The 13,411-nt window shown below is 40.6% G+C and overlaps 1 protein-coding gene across 6 annotated transcripts in view; it reads right to left on the minus strand.

Moving 5' to 3' along the window:
• Nucleotides 1–13,411, minus strand: part of THOC2 (THO complex subunit 2) — a 68,466-nt gene that overhangs the window by 26,857 nt on the left and 28,198 nt on the right. For 4 of the 6 annotated variants that reach the window (XR_013226164.1, XR_013226163.1, XM_077307660.1 and 1 more), the window contains 11 exons: nt 12,866–12,996; nt 12,649–12,750; nt 10,469–10,631; nt 10,160–10,253; nt 9,586–9,663; nt 9,125–9,221; nt 7,538–7,655; nt 5,861–6,040; nt 3,013–3,177; nt 1,364–1,639; nt 908–1,049 (listed from right to left, as the gene is read on the minus strand). Coding sequence is in view for 4 of the 6 variants with exons in the window: in XM_077307660.1 (XP_077163775.1) it covers nt 908–1,049; nt 1,364–1,639; nt 3,013–3,177; nt 5,861–6,040; nt 7,538–7,655; nt 9,125–9,221; nt 9,586–9,663; nt 10,160–10,253; nt 10,469–10,631; nt 12,649–12,750; nt 12,866–12,996 (1,546 nt within the window). In the remaining 2 variants the exon portion in view is untranslated. The remainder of the gene's footprint in view (nt 1–907; nt 1,050–1,363; nt 1,640–3,012; nt 3,178–5,860; nt 6,041–7,537; nt 7,656–9,124; nt 9,222–9,585; nt 9,664–10,159; nt 10,254–10,468; nt 10,632–12,648; nt 12,751–12,865; nt 12,997–13,411) is intronic. The other 2 variants (XM_077307662.1, XM_077307659.1) reach the window with 1 other exon arrangement.

Consider the following 13,411-nt stretch of genomic DNA (forward strand, 5'->3'; position numbering starts at 1 on the left):
TTCTAAGTTGAGGCTCTCACTTTGTAAACTGGACTGCCTGAGGGGTCAGAAAACTTATGTCACTTCAATAATTATCTGTTCTACTTCATATTTCTTTTAAGACCTTGGCGGTTGTCTCAACCCTGAGTGCCTCGTCCTCCAACGGCCAGCCAATCACCTTCCATCCCCCACCCCTGACAACCAGTTCCTCCTTCCAGTTCCCTCTGAGGCTTGGAGGCTGCAGATCCCTGCCGCGTGAGAGCTGCCCCTGCCAGTGAGTTCCATAACAGCAGCCTTTCCAGGTCCTGGGGAGAGGGGTAGGCCACCCGCAGTATTCTTCCACTTCACCCCCCTAATTTAGCACCCATTGTATTCCTGAATGCAACAGGCTTGGCCACTAGTAATTTCTATAATAATTTCACAGAAAACTCAAATGTTCAGGAGGACATTTATATAAAGGGAAGAGAGCTATAGGATGGTAATCTATTGCATCATCTTTCTTTCACTGCATTGCTTTCTATGTTTTTAAGTTGCTTTTTGCATTGTTTTATGTAAGTAAAATTTACTGTCACTGGCCAAAGGTCCTCACAATATACATACAACCATAAAAGGAGAAAAAACCATACAATACTACAAACAACAAGCATATATAAAACTCTACCCCCATTCCCCAAGCTCAGACCCATTGTTTTATGTCATTTCATGCCTTAGGGCGGGTGTTTTTTATTGCTGTTGGCATTGTAATTCTATCACATTACTTATTGGGAATCTTACGCTTTCTAACTGCACTGCTGTTCTATATTGTAACCTGTCCTGTGTCTCCGTGAGAAAAGTTGGATAGAAAATAACTAAATAAAAGTAAATTAAATCTAGTTACAGTGAATGTGTGCGTGTGTGCTTTTCAATGGAAAAGTCCTACTCTACTTACTTGCAAGAAGCCAATTATCCTTTTCCAGCTTCAGCCTCTGCAGCACCCTTTCAATATGCTCAGACTGTTTCTTCTCTTCTTCAAGAAGCTTGTCCTGAAGGGCTGTACAACGTTCTTTTTCTTTTTTCTTTTTATTTGGAGGCTAAAAAAAGAACCGCAGAACACTGCATATGAATTTGATATTCAGCCCACAATCATGCTGGGTCTGTAAGAATCAGACCTCTCGAAATGTATCATACTTTTTCTGATTCCTGCTCTTGTAGAAATTAAAGATGCTTAGAGGTTAGTATGACTGACAGATACCAAAGACCTTGTACCAAAATATGCTACTTACTCTAGATATACCGCAATCAATCACATCCCTGTATCATTTTTTTTAAATGTCATGAACTGGGATGGTCATAACGTTTCATGGTAACCAAATACAGAAAGCCTCTCAGAATAAATATTACATACCATTTCCTGGTTGTCATCAATTGCTTTCATCTGGACTTTGAGTTTGTTGACTTCCCTCTCATAGCTGCTGTGAGGTACGGCAAGGTCATACATTGTTAGTGACCAGAACGTAGCATAGAACTGTGGACTAATGTCATCCCAAACTTTGGGAAGGTGCAAGGAGATCACCGCTTCATGAACAGGAGCCATCACAAGTTCACATGATGTAATATATTTGTGAACTTTTTGCTGCTGTTTGTTCCCCTTCTCAGCTTTTTTCAGTTCATCATATTTTGACTGATTAAAAAAAGACAAACACACAATGAATCATACTTTGTACTTACACATACACACACATAAAAAGCACCTTCCTGCTAATACTATACTATTCTGGTATATATTTCTTTCCCACAGAGAATCAAGGAAAATTACAGTACAAGACAATTTAAATCAATAGGAATGGGACATCTCATAAACAATACAAGAGAAGTTTGGATTGCAGAAATCTGAAAATCTGGGCTGTATGGAATGGGTGGTATAAAAATCTAAATAAATAAAACAGAGCTGAACCAAGATGAAACTAAGCACAAGCATTAACATTACATATTAAGCAGTGCAGGGATTATATAGCAGTATCAAGCTTATAGCAATAGATAGTACACACTAAACCCCCATGGTACAAATCAGAGTCCCTACCACTTTATCAAAACATCTGTCCAAAAAAAATTACACTGTATTCCTATTACTTCTTGAAAGCAAACTGTCTCTTAACTCTTGTGAATGTTGCATCAACGTTGACCTGATTCAGTATGATAGAAAATTCACTAAGCTTTGAAAAGCTGAAAAGTTTTTCATAGTTTGTGGAAAACCAGGAGAATGGGAACAAGGAAGGCAGATTTTAATATGGGACCTAAGTAATTCAATCATCTGACTTCAAATGCATAAAAGATGGTGAATCACCAGCTGACTAAACATGTACAAATTTTTGTAATACAGTCTCTTTATTCCCATTTATGCTTCAATCTGCATGCCTTTTTAGGCAGCGGATCAGACCCCCAGAGACCTTAGTTGGCTTGTGGCCTGTGTTCCAACAGCTGCACTAATTACCAGTTGAATCTTGGATGAAGTTTAAGGTCTTGGCAACAACCTTTAACACCATATGGGATCTGGGCCCAGCATACCTGAAGGACTGTCTTTTGCTGAGGGACGTCACCGCTGCCTGAGCCCCTGCTCCACTTGCTATCCCGCCGGCGCCCCTGACTTTCCACTGTCCGCTGGGGGGCGCTGCTAGCAGCAGCTGTGCAGTGCCATGCCGAGAGCGAGCCCCAGTCATGGTGGCCACTGGAGAGCACCAAAGGTGAGCCAGCAGCAGAGTGGCGAGGCAGCAGCCAGGGAGGAGGACGAGGAGGAGCCGCGGACCGGGACCGGTCCCGGGACCGGGGGTTGGGGACCACTGCTTTAAGGTATGTTTTTATTTGATGTGGGGTTTTATTCTATAACTCTCCATAAGACGTTTTATGAGAGTGGTGGGTAATTAATCTAATACATTTAATTAATTAATTCTTAATTAAAAAGAAGAATATAATGATGATAGAGAACAATCCAGTTTCAAACGTCAGCAGAACAGCCTACATATCTAGAATGGAGATCTACTGAACATCTGTACTTACTGAAATGTGGTGTGCATACATAGGCCTTGAAAGGAAAAATGCAGCATCATGAGGAGTATGAAATTCGTTACAGAGAACATCAATGGAAGGCACTCGCTTAATATAATCCTCTGTGCTTAAATTGGATGCTAAGAATCCACCAAATTGTACCAGAGTGTCATGACACTGAAATGAGAAGTACAAAAATATTAGATGTTCAATTAATGTTTTCCATGAAAGAGATCTATTTTAAACACTCAACTAAAACACTCAAACTAAAAATATGCAACAGGTATCAATGAAGAGCCCCTTGTGGCACAGAATGGTAAGGCAGCAGACATGCAGTCTGAAAGCTCTGCCCATGAGGCTGGGAGTTCAATCCCAGCAGCCGGCTCAAGGTTGATTCAGCCTTCCATCCTTCGGAGGTCGGTAAAATGAGTACCCAGCTTGTTGGGGGGTAAACGGTAATGACTGGGGAAGGCATTGGCAAACCACCCTGTATTGAGTCTGCCATGAAAACGCTAGAGGGCATCACCCCAAGGGTCAGACATGACTCGGTGTTTGCACAGGGGATACCTTTACCTTTAGGTATCAATGACAAAATGTGGATGCCTTCCTCAGTACATACTAAACAGCACTAATGGCATGATAAACAGCATCATTTCCTCTAATATTGAAGATATTTCAAAGAGGACAATCCTGCATAGCTAAGCGTGTAGTCACTTCTGTATTTGGTGGGGCATGTAGACCAGCTGTACATATGCAACACTGTTCTGGGGTACAGCCCTGTCATGTATGTATTTTTCATAAAAGCCCAAGTGAAGTCCTTTCACTCATCCCTGGCCTGGACACCCCCTTAGACTACAACCCCTCCAGTTCCTGCATAGATAGAAACCATCAGTTCTGCTCAGTCAATCAGTAACCTTTTATTGGCATAAAATATGTATAAGACATATAAAAGTAGGGTTTAAAATTTCAACAAAATAATAAAATAGGCCATGGGGTTACATAACCAAACAGATCTTAAATGATTAAATAAACTATAAAAGATAAAATACAAGGTAGGCAGCATATTATAATAGCATCTTAGTTAAAACTCTGGCAACTAAAATGGTTATCTCTGGGTCTTTGTCAGAGAGCAGAAATTGCAAGGTCATAGATTTACTTACAGAAGGCTTGTTTCCCAGCAAAGCAACAAAGCTGTCATCCCGACACTGCTCATATAAGGGGCAATCTAACAAAATGTATGAGACAGAGTCAGGGCAGCCAGAACCACACGGACAGAGTCTCGCATGGTATGGGATACGGTGGAATCTTCCCTCTAAGACTTTTGAGGGGAAAGCATTCATTCGTGCCAGGAGAAAAGCTCTTCTCAGGGGTGGGACATCAAAAAGTTGCAAATATGTAGACATAATATTTCTCTGCATAGTGATGCCAAAGAATGCTGGTGAGCAGACTAGAGGCTGGGTAGGTAAGAGTTCCTGCTGCTCATGGTCTAATATTCTCTGTTTAATAATCCGGAAGATACATTTTTCCTCCAGAGGTAGTAGGGAGTTCTAATCTTTGCTGCTGTTCTGGATCTGTGCTCATTGTGATAGAGGATAGTCAACTATCTAAATTCTAGGGCTCTGCAATGTTTTCTTAGTATTTTGCGGTTCAAGTTTATTGAAAAAGAGTTGGTTTTTATACCCCACTTTTCACTGCCCCAAATAGTCTGAAAGCAGCCCACAGCAGACACCCTTGTAACAGGATTGCGACTAGCCCAAGGTCACCCAGCTGGCTGCATGTGGAGGTGTAGGGAATCAAACCTAGCTCATCAGATTACAAACTGCTACTCTTAACAACTATACCACACTAGCTCAAACAAACAAGCAAACCCAGATCCCAATACATTCCCCCAAAAAGCACTAGAATAAGCAGACCAAAACCTGCTCAGGATCCCCCCAAGGTGAAACTGTCCTAAACCAGGTACAGGGTCTTTTTGGCCTTGGCCATAGCCTGGGCCTAGAGCCTCTTGTGGTGCAGAGTGGTAAGGCAGCCGTCTGAAAACTTTGCCCATGAGGCTGGGAGTTCAATCCCAGCAGCCGGCTCAAGGTTGACTCAGCCTTCCATCCTTCCGAGGTCGGTAAAATGAGTATCCAGCTTGCTGGGGGGTAAACGGTAATGACTGGGGAAGGCACTGGCAAACCACCCCATATTGAGTCTGCCATGAAAACGCTAGAGGGCGTCACCCCAAGGGTCAGACATGACTCGGTGCTTGCACAGGGGATACCTTTACCTTTTTATAGCCTGGGCCTAGTGGAACACTCTTACCAAAAGAGATCATGGATCTTTGCAACTTTAATCAGTTCCACAGGGCCTGTAAGACAGAACTGTTCCTGCTTCTCTGCTGTTTTGTGTTCTACCAGTAATTCACAAATATATCTGGGATTTTCTTGAGATTTTTGTTTTGTTTTCCTGAGATAACCTGGATAAGATAACCTTTGAGAAGCTGAAATACACCTTCAAAATACTGTAAAAGTTATTTTTTAGTATACTTTTGTCTTGGTTAGACCCAAATACGCACCCCAACTATGTTTTGCACCATATAGTATATATTCTACTCTCTGAATACTCCTTATGGAATGTCTGTGTCTATGTGAGTGAGTGTGTGTGTAAAGTGCTGTCAAGTTCCAGCCAACTTGAAGTGACACCAGCCAGAGACTTTCAAGGCATGTGAAAAAGCCAACATTGCTTGCCATTGCTTTCCTCTGCAGTCTTTCTTGATGGTCTCCCCGCATAGCTTCCTAAATTTGATGAGATGAGGCTATACCATGCCACCTTTCCTCCCTTGAAGAATGCAGAGAATACTAGAACAGTTTTTACTTACCTGGTCGTAGAGTTTTCCCACAAGTTTCAAATGTTTCTCTCCTCCTTCTTGAAAGATTACACCATTTCTCTGCTGTGCCATGAGAAGGCACAGTGGAAGAGCGAGATCATGATCCAAAAGTGCATCTTTTAATCTCTGAGAAGATTTCTTAGTGTTTCTGATCTGGCCAAAATATCCACCCTGACAAAGAAGCAAAGTAAGTTAGTAAAACCCCAAATGTATCCCTCAGTTTAATTACCCTAAAACATTACCCTAATAAAATATCATAAAATGCATCAGAAGAAGAAGAGTTGGTTCTTTTCTCTACCTGAAGATATCTCAAAGCGGTTGACAGTCGCCTCCCCTTTCCTCTCCCCACAACAGACACCCTGTGAGGTAGGGGAGGCTGAGAGAGCCCTGATATTTTTGCTTGGTCAGAACAGCTTTATCAGTGCCAAACCTGGCATGCCATATTAGAAGTCCACACTCCTAACCACTACACCAAACTGGCTCTCAGGAAGATGAATTCGCAGTAACAGAGAACTTTTGCCTATTTTTTTGTCTACCTGTACAGATTTTTTTCATATGGAGAATTCCATGCACTCCAATTGCTGTACCTTGATGCTCCAGCACAGATTTGCCTACTCTCCCGATATCAGGGTGGATGTAGTTATAATGGTTATTGAGTCAAACTAGTATTTGGAAGACCATAATCTGAATTTCTACTCAGATTGGTGATTTTAGGCCAGTTTCAGACTACCTTGCTCACATGGTTGCTGGGGGGATAAAATAGAGGGAGAGCATGCTGCAAGCTACTCTGGATCTCACCTTGGGAGGAAAAGTAGGGTATAAATGTAGCAAATAAATTCCTTAGTATTAATTAAGGGACTGGAATTATTATGCATACATTATTTTATTTTGAGAATTATCTTCTCCTGCAACATGAGGCTCAGGTTGGCTCACATTTTTAAGAAATGCAACAAAACTATATACTTTATCATTAAAACTTAAAAACATTAATATCTTGACATTCTACCAGTACCCAGAAAATATTCAAAAGACAAAACGTCTGTCAAACTATTAACAGTTGAAAACAGAAGTATTACCTAAAGGCCTGCTGGAACAATTTTGTCTTGCATACCCTGTGAAATCCTGGCAGGACCCACAGGGCACGTCTCCTATGATAAAGCACTTCTTTAAGATGGGGCCATGATGGGAAAAAAAACCCCTCAAATTGGTGAAAGCAAGACAAACTTCTGGAGGATCAGGCACTGTCCAACATTTTGCAATGATGAACACAAGCAAAGTGGAGGATTATAATAAAAAGAGGTGGTCCTTGAGGTATGTGGGTCCCAGACGATTTAGAGCAGGGGTAGTCAAACTATGGCCCTCCAGATGCCCATGGACTACAATTCCCATGCTGGCAGGGGCTCATGGGAATTGTAGTCCATGGACATCTGGAGGGCCGCAGTTTGACTACCCCTGATTTAGAGCTTTAAAAGTTATAATCAGCTGAATCTGCCTCTAGACTGGCTGCATACAAGTAGACCAAGATATATATAAGGACATATATGCACATTCTATTTGCTTTTAAGACATTTCAGTCCCTGCTGCTTTTTCCTTTTATTGTTAAGGCAATGATTTTTTTTAAAGCACAAATACACACACATAAAAAATAATAATAACCTTCCACCATACCTCTGCTTTGAGTTGTTCTCCCCCAGTCATGGCTTCTAGTTGCTCCATGGTCATCTCTTCAGTGATTTCTATCCCAGCCATTTTTTGTACTACCTCTTTCAGAATCAGTAGGTCAAAACTATGGAGAAAAATGAGAATAAAAGGACTGTAGTGTGAGAGCTGTAAACAGCAATTCTCAGTACAGTATCAGGATAGTTAAAGGTGCTAACTATAGAAGAATCTAAGACTGTAAACATGTGGGTGTATTTTTAATGTGTATGCTTTTGAAAGTATAGTTACTGCACAGTGCTGTTTGAGAGCTTTACAAAAAAAAGAGCCAACACTTTTCCAAAATTTCTTACAATGAAGAACAAATGATATGGCCAAGGGCAAGAAGCTGCTGCTTGCAACCAGTAGTATATGGGTAACTACTTTGAACAGCAGCATCCACATTGTGCAGAGCTGATGAAAATGGCATGCACGACAATGTGGCTGAGCATACAGTTCTGCACATCCAGATGCAAACCTGCAGCAGGTAATCAATAAGGAGTTCCCAATCCAGCTCCTGGAAAACTTGCACCTTGTTTGCATTATGGGATACAACCAAACTGAAATATATCCACTAAAATAGCAATCTTCAACTCTTTCAGGATCCCCTTAGTATGGAGCCCACTGAGCTACAAGAATGTGACAGTATGAGGAACAGCCAGATTTATGACCTTAGTCAGTGTCAAAGTCAGGACCATGGGCAGCAGGCCAAGGGGACTAAGGACAAGCCAAGCAACAAGAAATGTTCTTTAGTGAGAATGAAGCCAAGAGCAGGACTGAGAGTGACCTTGCCTCACCTTCCTGCTGCTTCTTTCAGTGTGTGTATAAAAAAAAGGCAGGAGGCATGACCTGATTTTCATGACTAAACAGCCTGTAACAAGTTCTTCCAAAAGGAAACTATAGGGAAAGGCTGTATAGCAATTAACAACCCAGCAGATGGGGCGCCACAGTTCCCCTGAGGGTCCAGACCCATGGGTCACAGACCACTGTGAAGTCAAAACAGCTTGATTTTGCCATTAATTTTTCAACTCTCTACAGTATGTTCTGTCTTTCATCATGTTTATTGCTGTTTGTTTATTGCTTTCGCTTAGGTTAGGATTAGGGTGTTAGAATATTTTGAGCTAGAGTTTAGTTGGGGGGAAACTGCTATGGACGTGTGAATTATAGTTTGATTTCCTTTTGATTTCCATTTGATTTCCTTTCATTTTGAGCTGTGCTGTCTTATCTCTTCTGTCCCTAGAAAAATATGTCACTGATCTGCAGCTTGGATTTTTCTCACTCAACCTGATACAACAGGGCGCATGTGGGCACCAGGAGGGGGGAGAATAAAAACCAAGCTGCAGCCATTTTCCCTTTAATCTTGGTAAAAGGTTTGTTGGAGCAGCTTGTATAGACCTTTCTTCAAACTGAATTTTCTTATTATGGCAATGGGCTAAGCCTCATATTTACAGAAGCATTTCTAGCCCTACGTTTTGCAATGGCATGCAAACATAACTTTATCAATACATCTGCAACAAAGCATACTTGGAGATCTGAAGTACTATAAGACAGTTTACTTGCCTTTTCCCAGCCTTTAGTTGATTTGCAACATACTGAAGAAGACCAGCAAGTTCAATAGGATATTTGCGAAAAACAGCACCACAGAAGCTAGCTAAGCCTAGAAGAGGAGAGAAAGACACAGCTCATACCCAAGTATGGTCACTGTAAAAATAAGCTTTAATGTTCTGTTAATTTGGTCGCTGTATATTAAAAACTACCTCTCCAGTGCTGCAAGCAAGAAACAGTTCTTATCACTATCAGTACATTACTTGAGAAGATCATTGCTTTCTTTCCTGACTCTTGAGCAACAATTGCGTTATAAGTGGCTCTAAAAATGTACATTTCCCTGAAAGCAAACATTGCTGTAATGGAAGAGAAGGAAAATGCAGGGGAGCAACTCCAAGCTGCAGACAGCAAAAAGCAATGCTAGCTCCAGCTAGCCCCAGCTAATGAAACAGATATTTATGTTAAAAAATACTAACTTTGCAACCAACTGGAGATTGTAGTGTCGTGTTTCATCCTCTCCTTCTCAGGATTGGCCAATGCTTCGATAATGCAATCTTTTTTTTTTTTAAAGTTAAGCAAGATTCACCCTCAAAATGAGTTTATTTACAGCAGGGAATAATTAATCAACACCATTTTCTAATTAAACGGACTGCCACATTTACACAGGGGAAGGAACTTGTAATTTCAGAGTAACATAAACCTAGAATGGCTACCGCCTCGAGATAGTATTTGTAATTTGAAACATTTTCAATTTTTTTTTCCACTTACTTGCCCATGAAGTCTTAGAGAAAGCATTCTAACCAACCTTACATCAAAAACAAAGAACACGCTTAAGGGAGAAGCAATCTTCTTACACAAGGAAAGGCCAACCAAATTGAAATGCACCACTCAAGTGAAATCTGGTATTGAGCTCTTGTTAAATGACACCCCTAAGCACTATCTGAAAATGAGTCTGAAAATTTAGAAATTTACATGCGCAACCAGAGGATGAAACTGAGGACCAGCAGGAACCTAGAAAGGTAAACAGCTAGGAGATCGACGAAAGGATACATGCTAAGATGTCGTAATTCAGTGAAGTGAGGTATTTCAACGAATCAACAACTGGAGTTATTAAATTATCATACTTCTGTATTTGAGACAAAATCTGAAAAGATCAAATAAAAATTAGTTCATCCCAAGGAACGTACAGAAACTGCTTATGCTGTTTGCAGACTTTCAAAAAGTCAACAATAACACTGCGGGCATCTTTAAAGAGTAATCAGTAATGTATTTAAACACACACAGCTTGTTTTGTCAGTTCTGATAACTTTAACGGGGTTTTGAAAGAGCAAAGAGGCATCATACTTATCCGTCACATACATAATCAAATAAAATGGTTGGATTGCTGTGGCTCAGTTTCCCAATTTGTCTTCCAGAAGGCTTTACGTTTTCCTTGGTTAGACGCCTACGGGAGACATCACAACTTAATTCTCTTATATGCAGCTTCGTATTTCCATTCACAACTGTATATGCATTTATTTCCCTGTAAATGGGGAGTAAGTCTATTTTTTCATTCATTGCTGATGAGAAAGGAATTGTTGTTTATTCTTTCAATTTCTAACCTGCCACTCCTGGCAATGCCAGCTTGTGGCGGCTTACAACAGTTTAAAAGTACAATATTAAAGACAATATTAAAAAATAACCTGATACTTTAAATATATATCTCAACAGCATTAATAACAACCCTCTACTGACTCAGCATTCTCTCTAGCAGCATTTTTAGGTTTAGAGGAGGGGCCGAAAATGACACTGAGTCACTATCTTGGCCTCAACCAAATACCTGGAGAAAGAGCTCCATAAATAATTGCACTGGGTGTGAGCCTGCAGATGCTATAAGGCAGCACCTGTTTAGCCACCTTCTCCACCATCTCATATGCCCTCATAAGTGTGCAAGAGGATGTTCTCAAAGCCTCATTGAGAGATTTCCTCCACACTTGGTTTCATATATGATCTCTTATTTATATATTATCTCTGACTTTCATAAATGAGCTGTTACTTATTTTGAACTGGGGCAAGAATCAAGTGACATGCTCAACCTGCTGCAGCAATAAGAAGCGGCTAAAATGGACTGGTAAACCTATGTCGCTATCATGGTTTCTGACTGAGTACGCAAAAACCAATTTGCCTGTTCAAAAGTAATAGCACACCATCATCTGTCACAAAAGGAAAGGAAACAGAATATCCAAGAGAAGGCAGAATATCAACTAGCTGTTGTGGGTTTTCCAGGCTTGTGTGGTTGTGGCCTGGTAGTTTTAGTCTCTGACATTTTACCAATAGCTGTGGCTGGCATCTTCAGAGAATAGGACATGGCAAGATGGGGGTATCTCCATCCCAAAGCGTGACCAGTTACCGTGCATTTTATTTACCTCTGGGAGATGAGAGTGTAACACAACACATTCATGTTATCTGGGCATTTCCCAGGGGATGGACTGGAACTAGGAAGTGCTTTTCCTGTGCAAGGGTGGAAAAGCACTTCCTAGTTTCAGTCCATCCCCCCTTCTGAGAGTCCCCCAATAAGACAGGAATGTGATGCATTACACACACATCCTCCAGAAGCAAATAAATATCCAGCAACTATTCACGCATGCCACACTTTGGGATGGAGAGATTAAATTATCCTCTTACTGTGTCCCACCTCTGAAGATGCCAGAGAGTTGCTGGTGAAACATCAGGAACCAAAACCACCAAACCACAACCACACAGCCCAGAAAACTCACAACAGGCAGTTGACTCTAGCTGTGAAAGCCTTTGACCATTCGAAGAACATTGAACTTACTAATGTAATATCTGTGACTTAGCACTGTTGTGAACCACCACAAATCCACTCACAAGGAGGGGGTATAAAACTGTAATAAATAAAATTCAATGTGAACTGGTTCAACTGTATTCTCCTGTAGGCCAGCATGATTGAAATAACTTTGTCTCAGCTTCTGAACTGCTGCTTTGAAATTGATGTATGAATAACATTCTCATTTCTCCCTAGTGATGACCTCCAGCTCAGGTCTGACTATCACACTTCCTTATAGCCCTGAGTGAATGCATGCGCACACACACAAGGAGATGACAGTGAGTTGCTACTCGGGTGTTAGTGGTCAAAGGATACAGCAGAATGAGCAATGAGAATGGCTGATACACAGCCACAGGAGACCTGCTGAATCAAAATCACGTACAGAGGAATACAGCCCTGTGTAGTGATTTTATTATGGGTATACTATCCAGACAAAGTGATCTTAAGCACCATTGACTTGAATGAGGAAGTAAACACATGCTTAAATCTTTCCCTTAAAAAGCAATGTCACTTGGAAATGCTTAATTTTTACTGGGTCATGCCAGATCATTTCACTAATGCAAGTGCACTGAAGAAAGCTTAATAAGGGTAAGACTATTTTTTTCAGAAGAAATTGTTGGAAGCTTTGTACAAAAATCAGCTGTTTCAACAATCCACTCCTAGAATCTCATCTACTGTCCCCAGCAAAAGAACAAACTTCAAACCAACTTACTTCATAATATATTTGGCTCTGTCAATTGTTTGAGCTTTAACTTTGACTAGCAGTGGGTGGCCATTATACGTTTCATTCTTCCACTGGCCATAGAGACGGTACCTATTAGACATTGTGAGAAGCAAATTAAGAAACACAAATGCACACTTTGTGATTTAGACAATTCTGTGAAAATAATTTCATTTTTCAAAGAAAACTTTTTCAAGCAAGCACTCACCGGTACTGGTATGGAAATGTTTTAAACATCCCCCAAAGTTCTTCTGACATGCACGCATTACAGTCCATCAAGGTAAGAGAAGGAAGCAAGACTTGATCTGTAATACTCAGCAAACAACTGAATAGTATTTCCTGAGATGCAGGGAAAACAAAAAATAAAAACAAAATTGTAGAAGACCAACTGAAACACGCAAGGTAAATAAATCCCAAACTGAGGACATACTTAAAGAACAGCTATTCATCTTGCTTATTCAGGAATTTCACAAGTTTATTAAACAAAGTTCTTGCTAAAAAAAAGCTCTCTGCACCACACTAACTCCATATTGCCTTAACACATGCAAATGGGAATGGGGTGTATTGTGGTGTTCCCTGGAAATAGTACAGATAGTAGTGTTTTGGTGAATTCAAATAACATAGCATCATAACAAATATGTTATGATATACTTCCTACATAATATGTAATGTGAATTTCACAAACCAAAACACTACACTTCAGTGATCATTACTGAGAGCTGATGTTGGGGAGGACTATGAGCAAAACCCATAA

Source organism: Paroedura picta, chromosome 13, assembly GCF_049243985.1.
Source record: "Paroedura picta isolate Pp20150507F chromosome 13, Ppicta_v3.0, whole genome shotgun sequence".
Taxonomy (NCBI): Eukaryota; Metazoa; Chordata; class Lepidosauria; order Squamata; family Gekkonidae; genus Paroedura; species Paroedura picta.